This window comes from Ascidiella aspersa, chromosome 3, assembly GCF_963924565.1.
Source record: "Ascidiella aspersa chromosome 3, kaAscAspe10.2, whole genome shotgun sequence".
Lineage (NCBI taxonomy): Eukaryota > Metazoa > Chordata > Ascidiacea > Phlebobranchia > Ascidiidae > Ascidiella > Ascidiella aspersa.
This window is the reverse complement of record NC_139449.1, coordinates 9,917,103-9,932,236: the sequence shown is the minus strand read 5'-3', so window position 1 is coordinate 9,932,236 and position 15,134 is coordinate 9,917,103. Positions and strand designations below refer to the sequence as shown.

At 36.8% G+C, this 15,134-nt stretch overlaps 1 protein-coding gene across 3 annotated transcripts; it reads right to left on the bottom strand.

Annotated features, from left to right (window-relative positions):
• Window positions 1–6,633: 6,633 nt before the first annotated feature.
• On the bottom strand, window positions 6,634–14,872 carry LOC146159126 (uncharacterized). Of its 3 annotated transcripts, XR_014494690.1 has the most exons (5): window positions 14,072–14,872; window positions 12,511–12,604; window positions 11,246–11,381; window positions 9,809–10,173; window positions 6,634–7,181 (listed from the first exon to the last, which is right to left on the bottom strand). XR_014494690.1 is itself a non-coding variant. In XM_083385490.1 (4 exons), exons 1-4 carry the CDS (start codon window positions 14,219–14,221, stop codon window positions 9,891–9,893), a joined length of 663 nt encoding a protein of 220 aa, XP_083241616.1. In that variant the 5' UTR covers window positions 14,222–14,872; the 3' UTR covers window positions 7,188–9,890. The 3 variants fall into 3 exon arrangements, 2 of the variants coding, with proteins under 2 accessions (XP_083241616.1, XP_083241617.1); XM_083385490.1 differs by lacking the exon at window positions 6,634–7,181 and having other exon boundaries at window positions 7,188–10,173; XM_083385491.1 differs by lacking the exons at window positions 6,634–7,181; window positions 14,072–14,872 and adding an exon at window positions 12,833–14,012 and having other exon boundaries at window positions 7,188–10,173.
• Window positions 14,873–15,134: the final 262 nt, after the last annotated feature.

Sequence of the window (15,134 nt, the reverse complement as noted above, 5' to 3'; positions counted from 1 at the left end):
ATCTAAATCGCTGACTTTGTTACCTAATTCTAAACTAAACTGTTGTCGCCTATATGTCTTATTTTATTTGTTGTATATTGTTTTCGCGCTTTATGAAAGAACGAAAAATTGGTTCGCTTATCATTAGGTTTTATGAAAAATATATTGCCGTCTTTAAGTTTTATGCTATATATGAGTTTCGATCAAACAAAACAACTTAAAAAAATATCGCTGTCTGTATACCTTGAATACAAAACAAAAAATGCTGTTTGTGACTTTTTGCCTATACTAAAAACAATTTGCTATGAGTACCCTTAGAATTTAGATAATACAAAGCACATAGATTTTCACATAATTTTTCAAATCAAATCCTGCACCCTTTATTTACATCAATACCCTGTTAGGCAGGCTCGTAATGATAAGCTAATGATAAAATAAATTTTACACGGAAAAGCGTTAACCGCTGATCATCTGTTTGCTTTTGCGTTTTTTTAACAAAAGTTCTCTCTTTCAAACCATCTAACATCGAAAAATGACCAAAATAAATTTCTCTTTAAAATACAAAATTTCTAATCAATCAAAGAGGAAAATTGATAAGGACTAATGTTCGTTGTGCAATGAAATCGCTCAATTTTTAAGTTTAATCCATGAACAACACTTGATTTTTGCACTTTACGCGCTACGTTTAAAACTGTTTAGGCTCTGTAATAATTGAAACAAAAGACAACTAGCTACAACTTCGCCTTTCTTAAACATCAATCTAAACTGTTAAAGTATAATGCAGCTAAACAGAACAGTAAAGCCTCGTCCCGAATATTTATGAGCGAAGGCCAATAGTATGGTATCGACACGTTATCGCAATATACCTAGTGCGCACCCGGTCTGACGAGTTGGGCGTTTACGCTTGCGGAACACGACCGGCGATTTATATATTCGTATTCAGTACCTGTCGCCTGGGCAAAAGGCTGGCGACGCGACGTGTACGCGCAAAGAGACCTAGACTTAGGGTCGCGAATCTCTCCGTGCTTTCTTCACTTTTCCGGGAACAGGCGCCTGTCATTTCTGTAGTCTTTGCTGTGCTGCAGTCGTTGCTGCCGATGCCTTGGTAGTCGTAAGGTCGCCGGTCTTGGTGTCTGGTGCTTGGGCGACATTTCTACGCCTTGAGCATGGGCCACGCGTCAGCTTGACGCCCTACGACACCTGTGCGCTGGCTATACAGAGCCTGGCCTTTATTATAACGATGATGTGATTATTGCCGTCCATATAGTATTCACACTTTTGCCCATTGCTTTGGTAAAAACAAATACAGGAACGCGCACTGATTTAAAGTATAAGTAAGGCATTTTTGAAACAATATCGACTATTTATTTTACGAAAACGCTTAGACGTATCCATAGACTACAAAACGCCATTCAGTTTTAATTGTAAACTTTTCAATTAAATAGTCCAGAGTACATTCCCCAAACATATTTTCCAGCGCAAATTTAAAAATAATGTTAAAATCCTTAAATTTGTTTTTATCACAACGCTATTAAATTTAGGAATATTTTTAAACAATAGAGCAGCGTTGGAGACCAAAGAAAACAGATTGTACAAAATTACCCAAGTGTAGAATTTTGAAACCATTTTTAACAAGACAAGTTTTTTTTATTATGTTATGAATCGGACTAAGACCTTTTCCACGCCGCATCCTTTAATTCACTTTGGCAAGTGCGTCGTCTGCGCAGGCCAATTCGATTTTCTCTGCTAGCCTTTCTAAGGAAGAGTTTGACCGGTAGAAGAAACCTAGAAATCGTTTCACGGTCGGGCAATCGGAATTTTTAATGCACGATTCTTTACGAAAACAAATTTCGGGCTAGAAATAATAAACAGCATTTTTTCTTTCTTAACAAAGCAGTGTAGTATTATACAGGGTTATCAGGTTAACCAAGGGTGACAAGGTAATATGTTAGTACTGAATTATATTAGGAAAAATATTTTACCATAATCGTTTAGTGCGAGGCAACACAATATTGACATAACATACTAAAGTATTTTTCGTTTCACAAAAAACTTTATAACTAAGCCTGATTTTCATGCGAATTGCTACAAATGTATTGCAACTCACCAGAGCCTCAATTAACATTCAAAAAATGATATTACCCCAAATTCGGTAGCCTTTTTTTATTATAATTTTTGTATATATCTTTGCGGATTTGTGTTTTCGTTTTGCGTTGTGCCGTTCCATTTTCGGAATGTGAGCCATATCCATTTTCTTGTCTAACTGTGGTTTTAGGTTTGCTTTTGCCTTTCCACCTTTTCTTATCTACCGTGTTTTGCTACGTCACTGATTCTCATACCGCTTCCCTCTGGGCCGTGTTTTTATCCGTGGCTTTCTGCGGCCGCTACACGTATCGCATGCTCCTTTTGCTTTTGTTTTTAGTGGTTGGGGTTTATACGCAGACTGTCTTTGTCTTTGTTCATCTTGGATGTATTTTATAAATTTATTTTACATGTACATTTTAATATTTTAATTTTTTACTATTTATTTGTACAGACAAACTGATGATGCATTTATATGGCGAAATGCATATTTGTATTAAAGTTTTAGACCTTGCTGACTGATTTTTGTTCGGAGCGGTGCGCTTCTCAAGCTTTTTTTATAAATGTATTGCATTGTTGAAAACTGCATTTTTATTTTACAGTATTATGCGAGCTGTATGAAAATGTCTTTCCCGTTTTGTCAGTCCTAAATCCTCTCTTCCTGACATTTGTAAATCAAACACGCTTTTTTAGAGTAAATCATCATAATAACCCTTTTAAGACAATGTAAGCAACACAATACAAGATAATTTTCGCTAGAAGTGAACAATTTTCAGTTTCAGCAAGCCCTTTCTACGCAATAGTGAAAAAATATTTGTTTAAATTTACCTAGCTAAATCTCTGTGAGGAACAAAATGTTTTTATCGGGTGAACCGCACTTAAAATAAGGTCACGCGTTAACAGGCGTAGGGCGTTTTCAGACTTTTCTTGGTGAAAGAGGTGGTGTAGTCTGACAAAGCACCCAAAAGCATTTTTTTTAATCCCTAGAAGTAAACTGTAGGTTAATACATAGGTTTACTCGCACATTAATAATTAATTTGACCTGGTAAATATGCGTTCACGAAAAGCACCCCTTAAAGTTTACGAAGCCATTTCGTTATAACACATCCTTGTATATAGTATTTCGCGATACAGAACGTGGATGAAAGCATGGCCCATGTGCTGCAATCGTATAGGAAGCCTTGACGTTTCACACACATATGAAGTCATTTTTCACCCAATCACGCAGGGCAATTAATCGGTCATTCCTCTTCCTTAGGTGACACTTCGATTGGGTTAAGTCGGGCTACGATTCAGCAAAATGACTACTCTATTGTTATATACAGTGTATATGCACCGCGTAAGATCATTCCAGTAAGGCTTCACCTTATTTTTGTGAGTGCTTAATCTAGGAACAATCATGAGGTTAATAATGACCATTGTTTTTCGATTGAAATTCGCTTACTGACGAAGCGAGATTAATGAGGCGGCGGTGACAATTAAGAATCGTATAACCGATTTTTCTTAAATCCCTAATTGCTTTTCCTTTCTTCGTGGTGGGCCTGAGTGTCTTCCGCGAAATGAGCAGATTACTAAAAACATTATAGGCAAACACTGCAAGGCTCATATAGGGCGCACTGGTGATGCGCTGCTATCAGCCTGTGTGCTTAAAATGCTTTCTAAGAAACATTTCCGGAATCCATTTACTAAACAGGCTTGGTTCGCTTCCCGTTTTCTCTCGACCGTTTTGCAGCCGCTTTCTGTAGTTTTAACGAAGTTTTTAGGTCGTTTTGTAACACAAGAGTTTAAATCAAGGATTTTCTCACTGTGTTCCCCGAGAAATTTGTAAGTGTGTCGCACATTTTTTTGTTGTTTAAAAAAAAACTATTGCAAAAAATACAATTGTCTTACATATAAGTATATGGATGACTTGAATGCACACTATCGATTGGAAACCTATAATATTACAGCTATTTTTATCTACTGCCTGTCATGTCTTAAGGGCGATTGTAAAGTTATTACATTATCGATTTGTGGAATTATAAAGAGAATATATTTATTTTTTTTACTCGCCTAATTTGAAAAAAAGACAAGCCACTGCATTAAATTAAAGACAGAACAGCCTTATTTCTGCCTGCTTTACAGCAATCTCGCAATATAGGGCAAAACCAAGCAGCGAAATTGTGTAAGCCTTAAAGCTTGTGTGAAGTGGTGGACAGATTTATTTCTTGCGCAGTGATATTCGAGTCGAGACAAAAACAAATAGCCACAAACAAACAGCCCTTATACTCAAAGAAACAAAAATAGTTTTTGTTGTATAGTTTTATGTTTGCTTGCACTGCTTTAGTGAGGTGTTGGATCAACCACATTTTCTCAATATTTGAACGGGTTAACCCTTTTGACTGTAATACGTTCACCGAACTCCATGTTTCGTAGAACTTCAACAAAAAAATAAAAAATTCACATTATTAAATATTTTGAAGAGTGAAACGTCGCGAACGCTGCCCTCTGCAATTAAACATTTGCGAGTATCACGACCGAAGAAAACTTTTTGTTGAAGGTTTTTCCTAATAACAAACAACCACTCTGTGATGTACTTTTGCAAGTGGCGCTACAGCATTAGAAAATCACATTTAACTTCTTTGTTAGACAAGCACCGTGTCGCTAGATAATATTTTTCAGCAGCAGCGCAAAAGAATCCCTCCTTCCGGGGTGTCGCGTGTCGCCAAGCTTGGGCGCGCTTCGCGGAACGCGGCAGTTTTGTGCCAGCGAGCGCCGGCGCGAAATCTCCCCTCCGAGAATCGCACTCATGAGCGGTAGGGCAAAAAACGCCTGGCGAGCGTTTGTTCGAATTCGTCGGAATAGGGAATCGGCGTTTTCCGATTGAAAGAGGAGCTTTCTCTCACACGGAGCGGGCTGTCTAATCGTAATTAGCGCCAAAAGCGCGCCTACGATAATTAAGACGACAACCTCTTGGCCTATTTAACAATTAGTGCGGCGATTTAGCCTGTGCGACCTTTTTCCAGAAGGTTGTCTTCGATTAAACCAGGGGTTCTTAACGGTTTTTGAATGTTTTACCCTTTTAACAAAGATGAATATTGGATTTACCCCCATTATATAATTTGGTGCTCATTTGTTTAAAAACGCATGTAACAAATTATTACAGCAGTTAAATTCAATGCGACAGCTGCTCTTTTTTGACAACGAGTTGTTTAAATTTTTGGTAAAGTAGTAGATAATACACAGCGAAAATGAGTCCAGTCAAATGTGGATAATTTGATTTGCCCCTTAAAACGAGAAAATTTACCCCAGGTTAAGAAAGGCTGGTTTAAACGGCCTTTCCGCTGGCTGAACAAACCACAGCGGATTTCTTGAAAATGTTATTTGTGCAAAAAGGCTAATATACAGGCTTTAACGTTTGAAGTGTAAGGAGAGCGAGCATATTGTAGACAACACCCAATAAAACTCAAAGCTTAAAAAGCCGAGTAAAACCAGGACCGGACATTTTGTAAAGGAATATATGTTTCGCCTATATCAGGGGTGTCCAACTCAAACATGCCGGCGTGCCAATTTTTGTCCTATAACTTCTTTCCGTGCCAAAGTTTAGTAATATAATTCTAATAATAAAAGCGTTTTTTTACAAATAATAAATGTAGTAATTTAGGGGGGCTTGCGCCTATTTTTTATTAGGTCGCGTGCCACATTTGACACGCGTGCCGCTTGTTAGACACCCCTGTCCTATATGCTGGCATCGTTAGTTCCTATAAGTAAAGTAAACTGCATATACATAGCAAAGTAATAATGAAATTATTAAAAAAGTCAAAGACATGAAATCAGTATAAATTAGGTAAAACGTTTAAAAGCAAAACATAAGGCTGTCAGAACAAAACTATGGCTACCTAAAATATTATCAGCGCCGCTCGGACGAGGCAACTTTGCGTGACATCGATCGATTATATATATATATAGATTGTAGACAAAGCACTAATAACATGTATCATACATGTGTGCAAGACTACCATGGCCTGTTTATCACACCTGGCTGTAATTAACAACCCCGGCCAAGCCTATATTTTCGGCCGCGTATTCGCGTAGTACAGGTGTTCTTAAACTTTTTTCTAACTCGGACACCTCAACAAAGTTTGGGATCATGTGGACCAGGGTCGGCAAGGAGTTTCAAGAGCTGACCGCATAAATTGGGTTTATAAACAGTTAGCATTAAGAAACCGGCTACTTAAAAAAAACATGAACATAAAAGTTTAGTCTAAATATAGAGTTTTGATAGAAATACAGTTTTTTTTTGAACTATTTAAAAAAACAATTAAATCTACGCTTTTGACTAATAAACTAGGAGTTAAATAATGTTTTCATGAACCTCGTACAACTAGTCCACGTAACCCCAAAGTGTGCACGAACCCCACTTTCGAAGCCCCTGACATAGATTTCGTTGGTCTAGCTTTTGGCAAATTAAACCAATAAGATTCAGCCTCGAACCCCCCGAATTCGCATTGCTATTAACTATATATCTGTATGGTGTGCACAAAAACTCTTCTATTATACACGCTATGTAAAGCTAAAAATCATATCGGAAAATTATATTTGTTGTATGGACAGAATTCAAAATGAATCAGTGAACGTCTCTTGGCATAGGAGCAACCTTATCTGGTAAGGGTTAATCAGTGGGTGTTAAGTTATCTGAATGTGTATAGAACCAACCATCGGTCAGACATTGACATTCTAAAGGTGCGATGTTTTGCTAAGCACATTTATGTAAAATTGGTCATTTTGCTCATAAAAGGTGTTACACAGAAGTATTCAATACAGGACTACCGCAGAAACATCGTGTTTCTATATGAAGGCAAATCAAGCTCGATAGATAATTACGGCAAGAATAACACAAAATAGGGAAGCAATTAAGGAACCATATACCATGAAGTTACATCTGCGAAACAGGCGAACGTGTTCGAGGGAAAGACGACGGCTGTCAGCAATCAAACAGCGATTGTTTGACTTTAATATCGCGGCGTTGACGGCGGCGGCTGATCCGCGATCGCTGTACTTCTCGAATCGGCAAGTGTTTGCGCCTGAGAATTGATCCAAATGTAGCGCTTTCTATGCCACGAACGTCGGAAAGCTGCGGCCTGGGAAGATTTTTCTTTTAATAATATTATTATTACACTAAAACAACAAAATAGAAAGACGAAAATCAAAAATAGAACCTAACGAGAAGCGACAGGTTGGGCAAAGGCCAGCCCACTTAACTTTACGAATTGCGATATTTTTTCAGCATTGAAAGCACAGACATACTTTTTTACAGACTTGATCATAAAAACAAACATAGAAAGCGTTGGTAATGTCTTTGCACACTTACAACGGTACATACTGAACTGCGCATACAAGTAAGCAATTTAAGAATCATTGAACACCGCAGTTTCAAACTGGAGGGTTACATGGTCGTTTTGTAAGCGGCCCTAGAAGATCACGTAATCTCCTAAAACTGCGCTGTCTGATTACCCATAGCAACGCACTGTTGCTGGATATTTATTTCAGGTCACACATTAAGGTAGAAATGTCCGTTACTTCACATTTTATTCCGGCAGCGGTGCCCGATATTTTGGTCAAAACGTATATGGCGATCGATCTGATACCAAATGACGTCATTACTATTCGCAAACAAGCACTATAAGTCAAATAGGAAAATTAAAAGTTTTCCAGGTTCTTATACTAAAGTTTGCTTGCGCGTTGAAAAGTTAAGTTACCTCTTGTTGTTAACTGACGTTTTTTTAATACAATTTACCTTTCGAACACTATATACGGATCTGTTCATAAGTGATCACTGATGACGGCATTAGAAATTGCCGAAACGTTTGAAAATAAAGCATGTCGCTTCTAACGTCTATTTGGGCCGTTATTTTCACCATTAAATTTACCTTTCTAGGTAGAAATAGTTGGATTGGATCGCAAATCATGGCTAAAAAGCTTATTTCAAAATGGATTTGGATCGGCACCTATGCCACCGTGGAACAGAAACTACCACGGCAGGTTTTAGTTTCTATTCCACCGGATTTGTTTAACCAAATAAAAACCTTAAAAAAAACGCGCCCCGACTTATATTTATTTACAAGCAATGACCAAGGCGTAACGGGTTGTTTAATCAGTTGTTATATTGCGGCGAAATATAGATGTTTTGCTATTTATTCAATGAAAGATCCAAACACCTATGTGTGTTACCAACTATGATGTAGGCCTTCTAAAGCTGCTTTGACCAACGTTTACGGCTTACGTATCATTATTACACTGAAAGCCATCGCAGACTCACCGAACCTGTCGATTAATGATTTTCCTATTTGTTTATCTTAATACATTCGTATGTAGCAAGGTATTTTATTTACCGTTTAGAAACAGATACACACTTTCTCAAAATTCACGTATCGTAAACGACACATTGTTTTAGATTCTGCGTTAGTTTGTCTCGCAAACCTTAGACAATTAGATAGAATTGATCTCAGTAGTGCGCCACTTAATCCACTCTTCAAACAAGGAGAAGCATTGGACCCGGATTATTAGGCTCCAAACGGATTTAAACAACGTTGTGACACGAGAATTTGAACCAAGCCTGGTGACGTGAAGTCTAAGGCGCCGTAGCGTCAGAAGTATAATGTACGCGCGATTTGAGAAAAATATTAAGTGGTGCTAATCGATTAGGCATTTGTGACCATTTAGCGGACTCCAATCACCTTTGCTCTTTATCGCTACTACGGATAAACGTTATAGTTTCCGTTCCCGCAAGGTGTCGCACTACGGATATCTATGTCTTACTTTGGAGCGTATATATTTTGTCGGTTGCAGAAGCTTAGGAATTCCAAGAAGTTCCGTTATTAAGACGTACAACACTTGGAAACAAAATATGTATAATTTTAAGAATGAAAACGCGAAACGCTTAAATTAAGAGGCAATGAGGGCACAATGTTAAAGATGTAAAAGAAAGACGAACATCACAAATAGTGGGTTTCAATGGCTAAAGACAAAAAACTAGCTGCGTCTGACAAAGTGCTGCTCCATATTCAGCAATTGCGATGTAGGCTACAGTATTGGACTTGCATAAAACGTACACGTATTTAGCGGATAACCGTACACAACGCACTAATTCACCATCCCTTTTATAAAAACAAAGAAACAATGTAAAATGCTTCGGGTAAAACTGAGCTGCAGATCAATCACTATTATATACGAAATACGAAATATAAAAAAATAATATAGGCTTTAATGAAATAACGCAGCTCACAAACCAATCCAATGTCTACGTTAATCGGCGCGTTGATACAAAAATTAGGTTGTAATGTTTTATCAGTATCTCCGAAAGGTATTTCTAGGCTTTACGAAATTGTATGGGTTATGACAACTGTTGACCTAAATTTATAATATTAGCAATGAGAATACGTAATTCGTGTTAAATACGTTAATCTTGTTAGAAAAGCTAAATAATTATGAAATAATAGGTCTGTATAAGACAAGTGTATTTCTTATATTAATCACATTAGAATCTAAACGTAGAGGGTTGCGGGAAATTAACTCGCAGACCAAAAATTGTGCATACCCTGTTATCATGCTAAAAACCTTTCTGCTGAACTCCTGTAATCCCATAAAAATGCTGCAGCATTTATTAACTATCTATGTTCTTGAACCACCAACTCAGACAATAACACTTAAAACGACGAACAAGCAAAGTTTCGCATAAAATTAGCATATAATTAAATATATGACCCACTTGAGCTTTTTTAAGGATTAAGGTCGTGTTTGTGACCCGCGCGATGAAAAGGTTCGCCATCCCTGCCCTAGTTAGAACTTCGTCAGATAGATTCCAGCACATCCGCAGACTCTTCTTCATTAAGTCTCATCCTCAACGACGGCCACGCGATCTTCATTCGCTTGACAATTAGCAGCGCTCTACTGCGAAGGTCCTTTTCCTCCAAGAAGAGGAAGTTAATCTTCCTCGAATCCATGAGTCTTCTCATGATGCGGTCGTACTTTTCCAGCTCTTCGAAGCTCGTGTCGATCCTGACGTGATCGCGCTCGACAAAATGGCGACACGGTCGGATGACCACCACAATGACGTCATCGCTCTTCTGCAGCCTGGATAATGAAGAGAGTTGGTTCAAAAAAAGACAACTGCACTTACAGTGGTCCAATGTCCGTGTGAACATAAAATACGATTGGTCTGGTTTGGACAATTGGATTGTTAACTCGTCACTACTGATGTCCGATAATGTAGAAATTAGATTGGCACCCGATTTCAATCAGTAGTATCGGTTACGTCCGATATTACGCTTGTATCGATTCAGATTCGTTAACCAACCAAAACAGCTGTACCAGCCATGGTCTGTCATCCAAATCCGAGCTTTCTTTTTTTAACCTAAACTTATCAGAAAATAGTAAATTCGCAGCTAATGAAAAAATAAAATAGTAATTGGCCTAACAAACATAAAAGCCGTTATCTTTATATGTATTAACTTTAATTAATTTTATTCTGCTTGTCCACCATATTGAGGTACATTTGGTATTTGTTCGGCCAGTTGTAGCGTAGCGGTATGGAATTTAAATACGAAGTAGAGGACAAAATGTTATTCAGGGTGGCTTAAAGACCGAAAACAGTTCCTTGACATTTCCCCAACGTTTTTGAATATGTAACTACAAGTATAGGTTACTTGTTTAAATGAAATAGCTGCGACTGTTTAAAAAATATTAGCGGTCACCCAAGCAAACCTTAACTTTCCTTGGTTGTCATGTAGCACTTTGCAAATAACCTACAACAATGTTTCAGGATTCGTAGGCAACAATTTAAGTCTTACTCTATCAATATCTTCAAATGTCTTCAAGTTTTTAATGCTATTAAAACAATAATTACGGTTCTCAGCTTACCTTTAGGAAAATTAACGGAGGTTTAATATTATTTTTTTACGCCGAAATTTATATTTCATATTATTAAATCGATCTATGGTTAAAATTATGCCATCAGAACTTGGAGTTTTTTTATTTTATGCTTGCCCTAATAAATAATTTTAATTTAGCCTGCTGTTTGTGTGATACCAGGTGGTGTTCACTGTGACAGTAAAACAGGAGAAAATGTTTAGATCTGACTTAAAGCCACTAATATGTATAATCATGGAAAAACTGATTTATATTTTTTTTCATAACATAAACTTACTCCTCAATCATTTCCAGCGTCTTGTCTTGACTGGCCACTTTTTCGGCGACGTCGGGGCTAACAAACATTTCGAGGTAAGTCACGGGGTCTAGAGGTCCTCGATCGCACACGAAGAGGCATTCCTGGTGGTCGCTGTCTGTGGAAAAAGTTGAAATTAAACAGATGAGTAGAAACGTTTAAAAATAAAGGTGGAAAAAAGTCGGCTTTACTATGTAGGGATGCAATTCAGAGCCAAAACCGATTCCGCTGAAACCAGATATCAGCTAAAAATTTGACGTTTCACCGACGTACATTTTTGGATTAGTTTGGTTACTAAGACGTTGCAACCGAACGGTAGTTTATTAAACATGTCGACTTCAGAAGACGTGAATATACGACGTTGAAAACGATTTACCTTATCTGTTCGTCGTTTTGACGTAACTAAAGGCGTTTAAAGTTACATCTTTTAACGTTTTAAAAACGATTGGGACTTCATTTCGTTTTATACGTTAAATATACAACCGTAAGGTCAGCGCTAAACGCGCTTCGTTGGAATTAACTCTAACTTATGAATTGACTGGGATTGCCTTTCTATTTTTTCAGTTTTTTTCTTTTTTTCTGTTTTTTTCTTTGCCTTTACTATTTTTTCAAAAATACTTGACTTGGAGTAAAGTTATTTACAAAGACCATTTTTGGAACTGAAATCCGTGCATTCTAGTAATATTTTACGTACTCCCAGCTCAATATGACAGGCTCTACATTAATAGCCTGTACCTGTTTGTGAGGGAGTCCTATCTATATCGATTGATTTCAGCTAGTCCTCCTAAGCCTCCTTTTGTATTACGATGTGAGTGTCGTTTGTATTGGTCGGATAACTTGTGAAGGACTGATGACGTTTCGTCACAAATGTTTACTAATGTGAGGCAAATGTTGTTATGAACGCCGGTTGTTAAACAGATCTCCATGCAGACAACCAAATCGCCGGCCCTCACTTATTATATTTTCGAGAGGCAAAATAGCGTCAATTTTGTTTTGCCTGTTCTTGGATTTTTTGCTATTCTTGTTTCTCTTTATGTGCTGCACATTATGAAATCAACATTCTGTTACCGTACAAAGCTAAGTTTGAATGCCGTTTCTGTTTCAATTGATCAAGACACTACGTTTTTACGTACAGATGAAATACAAAAGTATAGGCTAATATATTGTTGAAAGCGAATAACTTTGCGTTTTATAGTTATTCAAAGTAAATATCAACACCACAAGAGTTAGAAGCATAGGGCGCCAACCTGCGATTTCAGCCAACTCCATATTCCTTTCGTACTGCTTGTCCAAAATCAGCAGGTTGAATCGCTTGAAACTCGAAGTGCAATGTTGTGTGACCTGCCACGGGTGTAAAATTGAATGGAATTGGCTACATGTAAGTAATTTGATAAAACATATGGCGCCAAGGAGATGAATAACGAGGTTACGTGATACCATAATCAAGTTTAAAAATTGATTTCTTCATGGGGAATATAATAAGCCTTTAATATAAATTGTTTATAAAAGCTTGTAAGGGTTAGACGGGGATCGAAATTTCTTTTCGTTACAGTAAATATTTAGGATTACCTTACGTCAAAAAACAATATGAAGAAACTTGCTGTCCTCCTTGGAAGTCATATTTTGTGGTATTCAAAAAGAAAAGCACATTTCTGAATACAATATATATGTTGGTATTTAAGATAATTTGGCGAAAAACATGTTGCAGACTTTACGGCGTAGGTACAGTTGCACAGAAACCAAGTTCCGGCAAAAAATTAAAACAATCAGAAAAATCGAGTGTGATCATCTTTTTATATTGAAGTATAGGATCTTTTTACATTTTTGGTCTGCAAAGATTGCATCAAAAATCTAAACGACGTGAAACGTGCCAGAAAGTCAAGAAGAATGACAAAACAATTTGAGTTTACTTTGTTAAAAAAGTAAAAAGATATTATTTGTTGTTGATCCATCGATTTTTATCCACTATATAGAGCAACGGGCTTTGACGTCATGTAATCTCTTGAATCACCGAAAACATGCGAAACCATAAGCATTGGATTATAATGTAACCGGCAAATATTTTTGTGCTTGTGCTTTTCAGAGGTAGTAGAATTAAATTAAAAACATGGAGTTATCCTGTATAAAGGCCTAACGAAATCAATTATATAATAATACTAATTTGAATAAAAAAGCATACTTTAGTTGGGTATAATAGTCGAGTGCATATTCATATTGAACCAAGGTATTATTAAAGCCCACTAAAAAATCTATACAGCAAAGGTGTTACTTATGATCGAAGTGTACCTTTCCTAATATTACGTAACACTGCGCATCATTCAGCTTAGTTAATTATTAATAATTTGGTACTAATCAGCGAATCAAAAGTTTACAATTTAAAGAGGGTACATTCTCTGTTGCCTTGACATAATTAAATGTATATTTGAAGTTGTCAATTTTCTTTGGGGTGATTATTGGATTTTGATAGGCGGTTAAATGAGTCTACGGAAAGAAAAAGATTGAGAACCATTGCTTTACAGATTACACAAAGCGCATAAACATAATTTTAGGTAACTATAAAAATGCATAAGTTGCGCACTATGTACCTAAGCAGTTACAGACAACTTTTGTCGTGGCAATTGTTTTTGGTTTGTGTTAAAGTTGACATAAAAACAAATAATGTGTAGTCACAGCGGCTTGTTTTCTTTTGTTTTTTGTTATTGTTTCAGAAAGGCGGTGTTACTGTTTAGGCAAATAAAAATTTATTTATTTTCCTATTTTTGCCTGGCTTGTCCAATTTTGGGATTCTACTATTTTTCCATACCTTACCGGCAAGTTTGGATTTTCTTTTATGATCAGGCGAGCAATTTCGGATGACATGTGGATCGTTGTCGAATCTATTTCCAGATGGTCGCATAAATACTGACAGAGCGTGGTCTTGCCCACCGAATGGGCCCCACAAATGAAAACCTTTTTCATTTATTGTGCTATTTAGTCTATATATACAGTATTTTAAACGGGAAAACACAATAAGATCTACAAGGCAACACTATCTAAACCAGAATAAACTATAATATCATAGCATTAGTACTAATGACATAATAAATCCAAATACATATAATATCCACGTCAGGACAAAATACAAAATAGTCTGAACAACACCTAAATCTGTCGGAACACGTCTAAAATCATAGAAAGGCCTAAAGACCAAAATATCGCCTGAAACTGTAGAGCTTCTTAACCTTTGGTAACCTTTCGAACCCCTATGTTATTCTACAAGCGTTCGTCGAACCCCAAATTTTCGCTCAGTAGGCCTATTCGTTTCTTTCTCCTAGCACCTGAAGGCATAATCAAATTATATAAACTTGCATTTATATAGGTTAACTTTGCCAAATTTTCATTTTATGTTAAGGTTAGAAATCGGATTAGGATAAACTTATTAGTATTGTTAGTGATGTATACATAGTCTATTAGAGAGCCTGATTCTGGCCTTTCAGGTGTTATTCCGGCGGTATTTGCACTTATTACGATTTTGACGTTTTTAAGACTAAGCATTTTAAATATAAACCAACACTAATATATATATAAAAAAGTAAAATATCAAAATCAGGTTATAAATTCTTTCTAATTTGTGGTTCTCAAACTTAACATTTGTGACTTAAATTGGCAAAACAAATTGGCAAAACGAAACTAAGCTGATTTTTCTATTACAGCTTCGATATTTATCTCTATAGCTGAATGATAAACAATTCCATTTCCCCATCTGTAGATATTTGTACCTATAGTATCGACGTATGACGCCATTCGGAGCAAAACCTTATGAAAACAGAATGTTGCACCGAACGTTTTCTTGCAGACTAAACTGAAACTCCAGGACTCAGCACAAACACAA

Bases quoted from the DNA above. Each gene is read 5' to 3' on its own strand.
- LOC146159126 (XM_083385490.1), bottom strand. From the start codon at position 14,221: ATGAAAAAGGTTTTCATTTGTGGGGCCCATTCGGTGGGCAAGACCACG. The intron at 11,382-12,510 runs GTTGGCGCCCTA...CTTTTTCCACAG, and splicing joins GGAGTTGGCTGAAATCGCAG to ACAGCGACCACCAGGAATGC. The intron at 10,174-11,245 runs GTAAGTTTATGT...TTCATTATCCAG, and splicing joins ACGCTGGAAATGATTGAGGA to GCTGCAGAAGAGCGATGACG.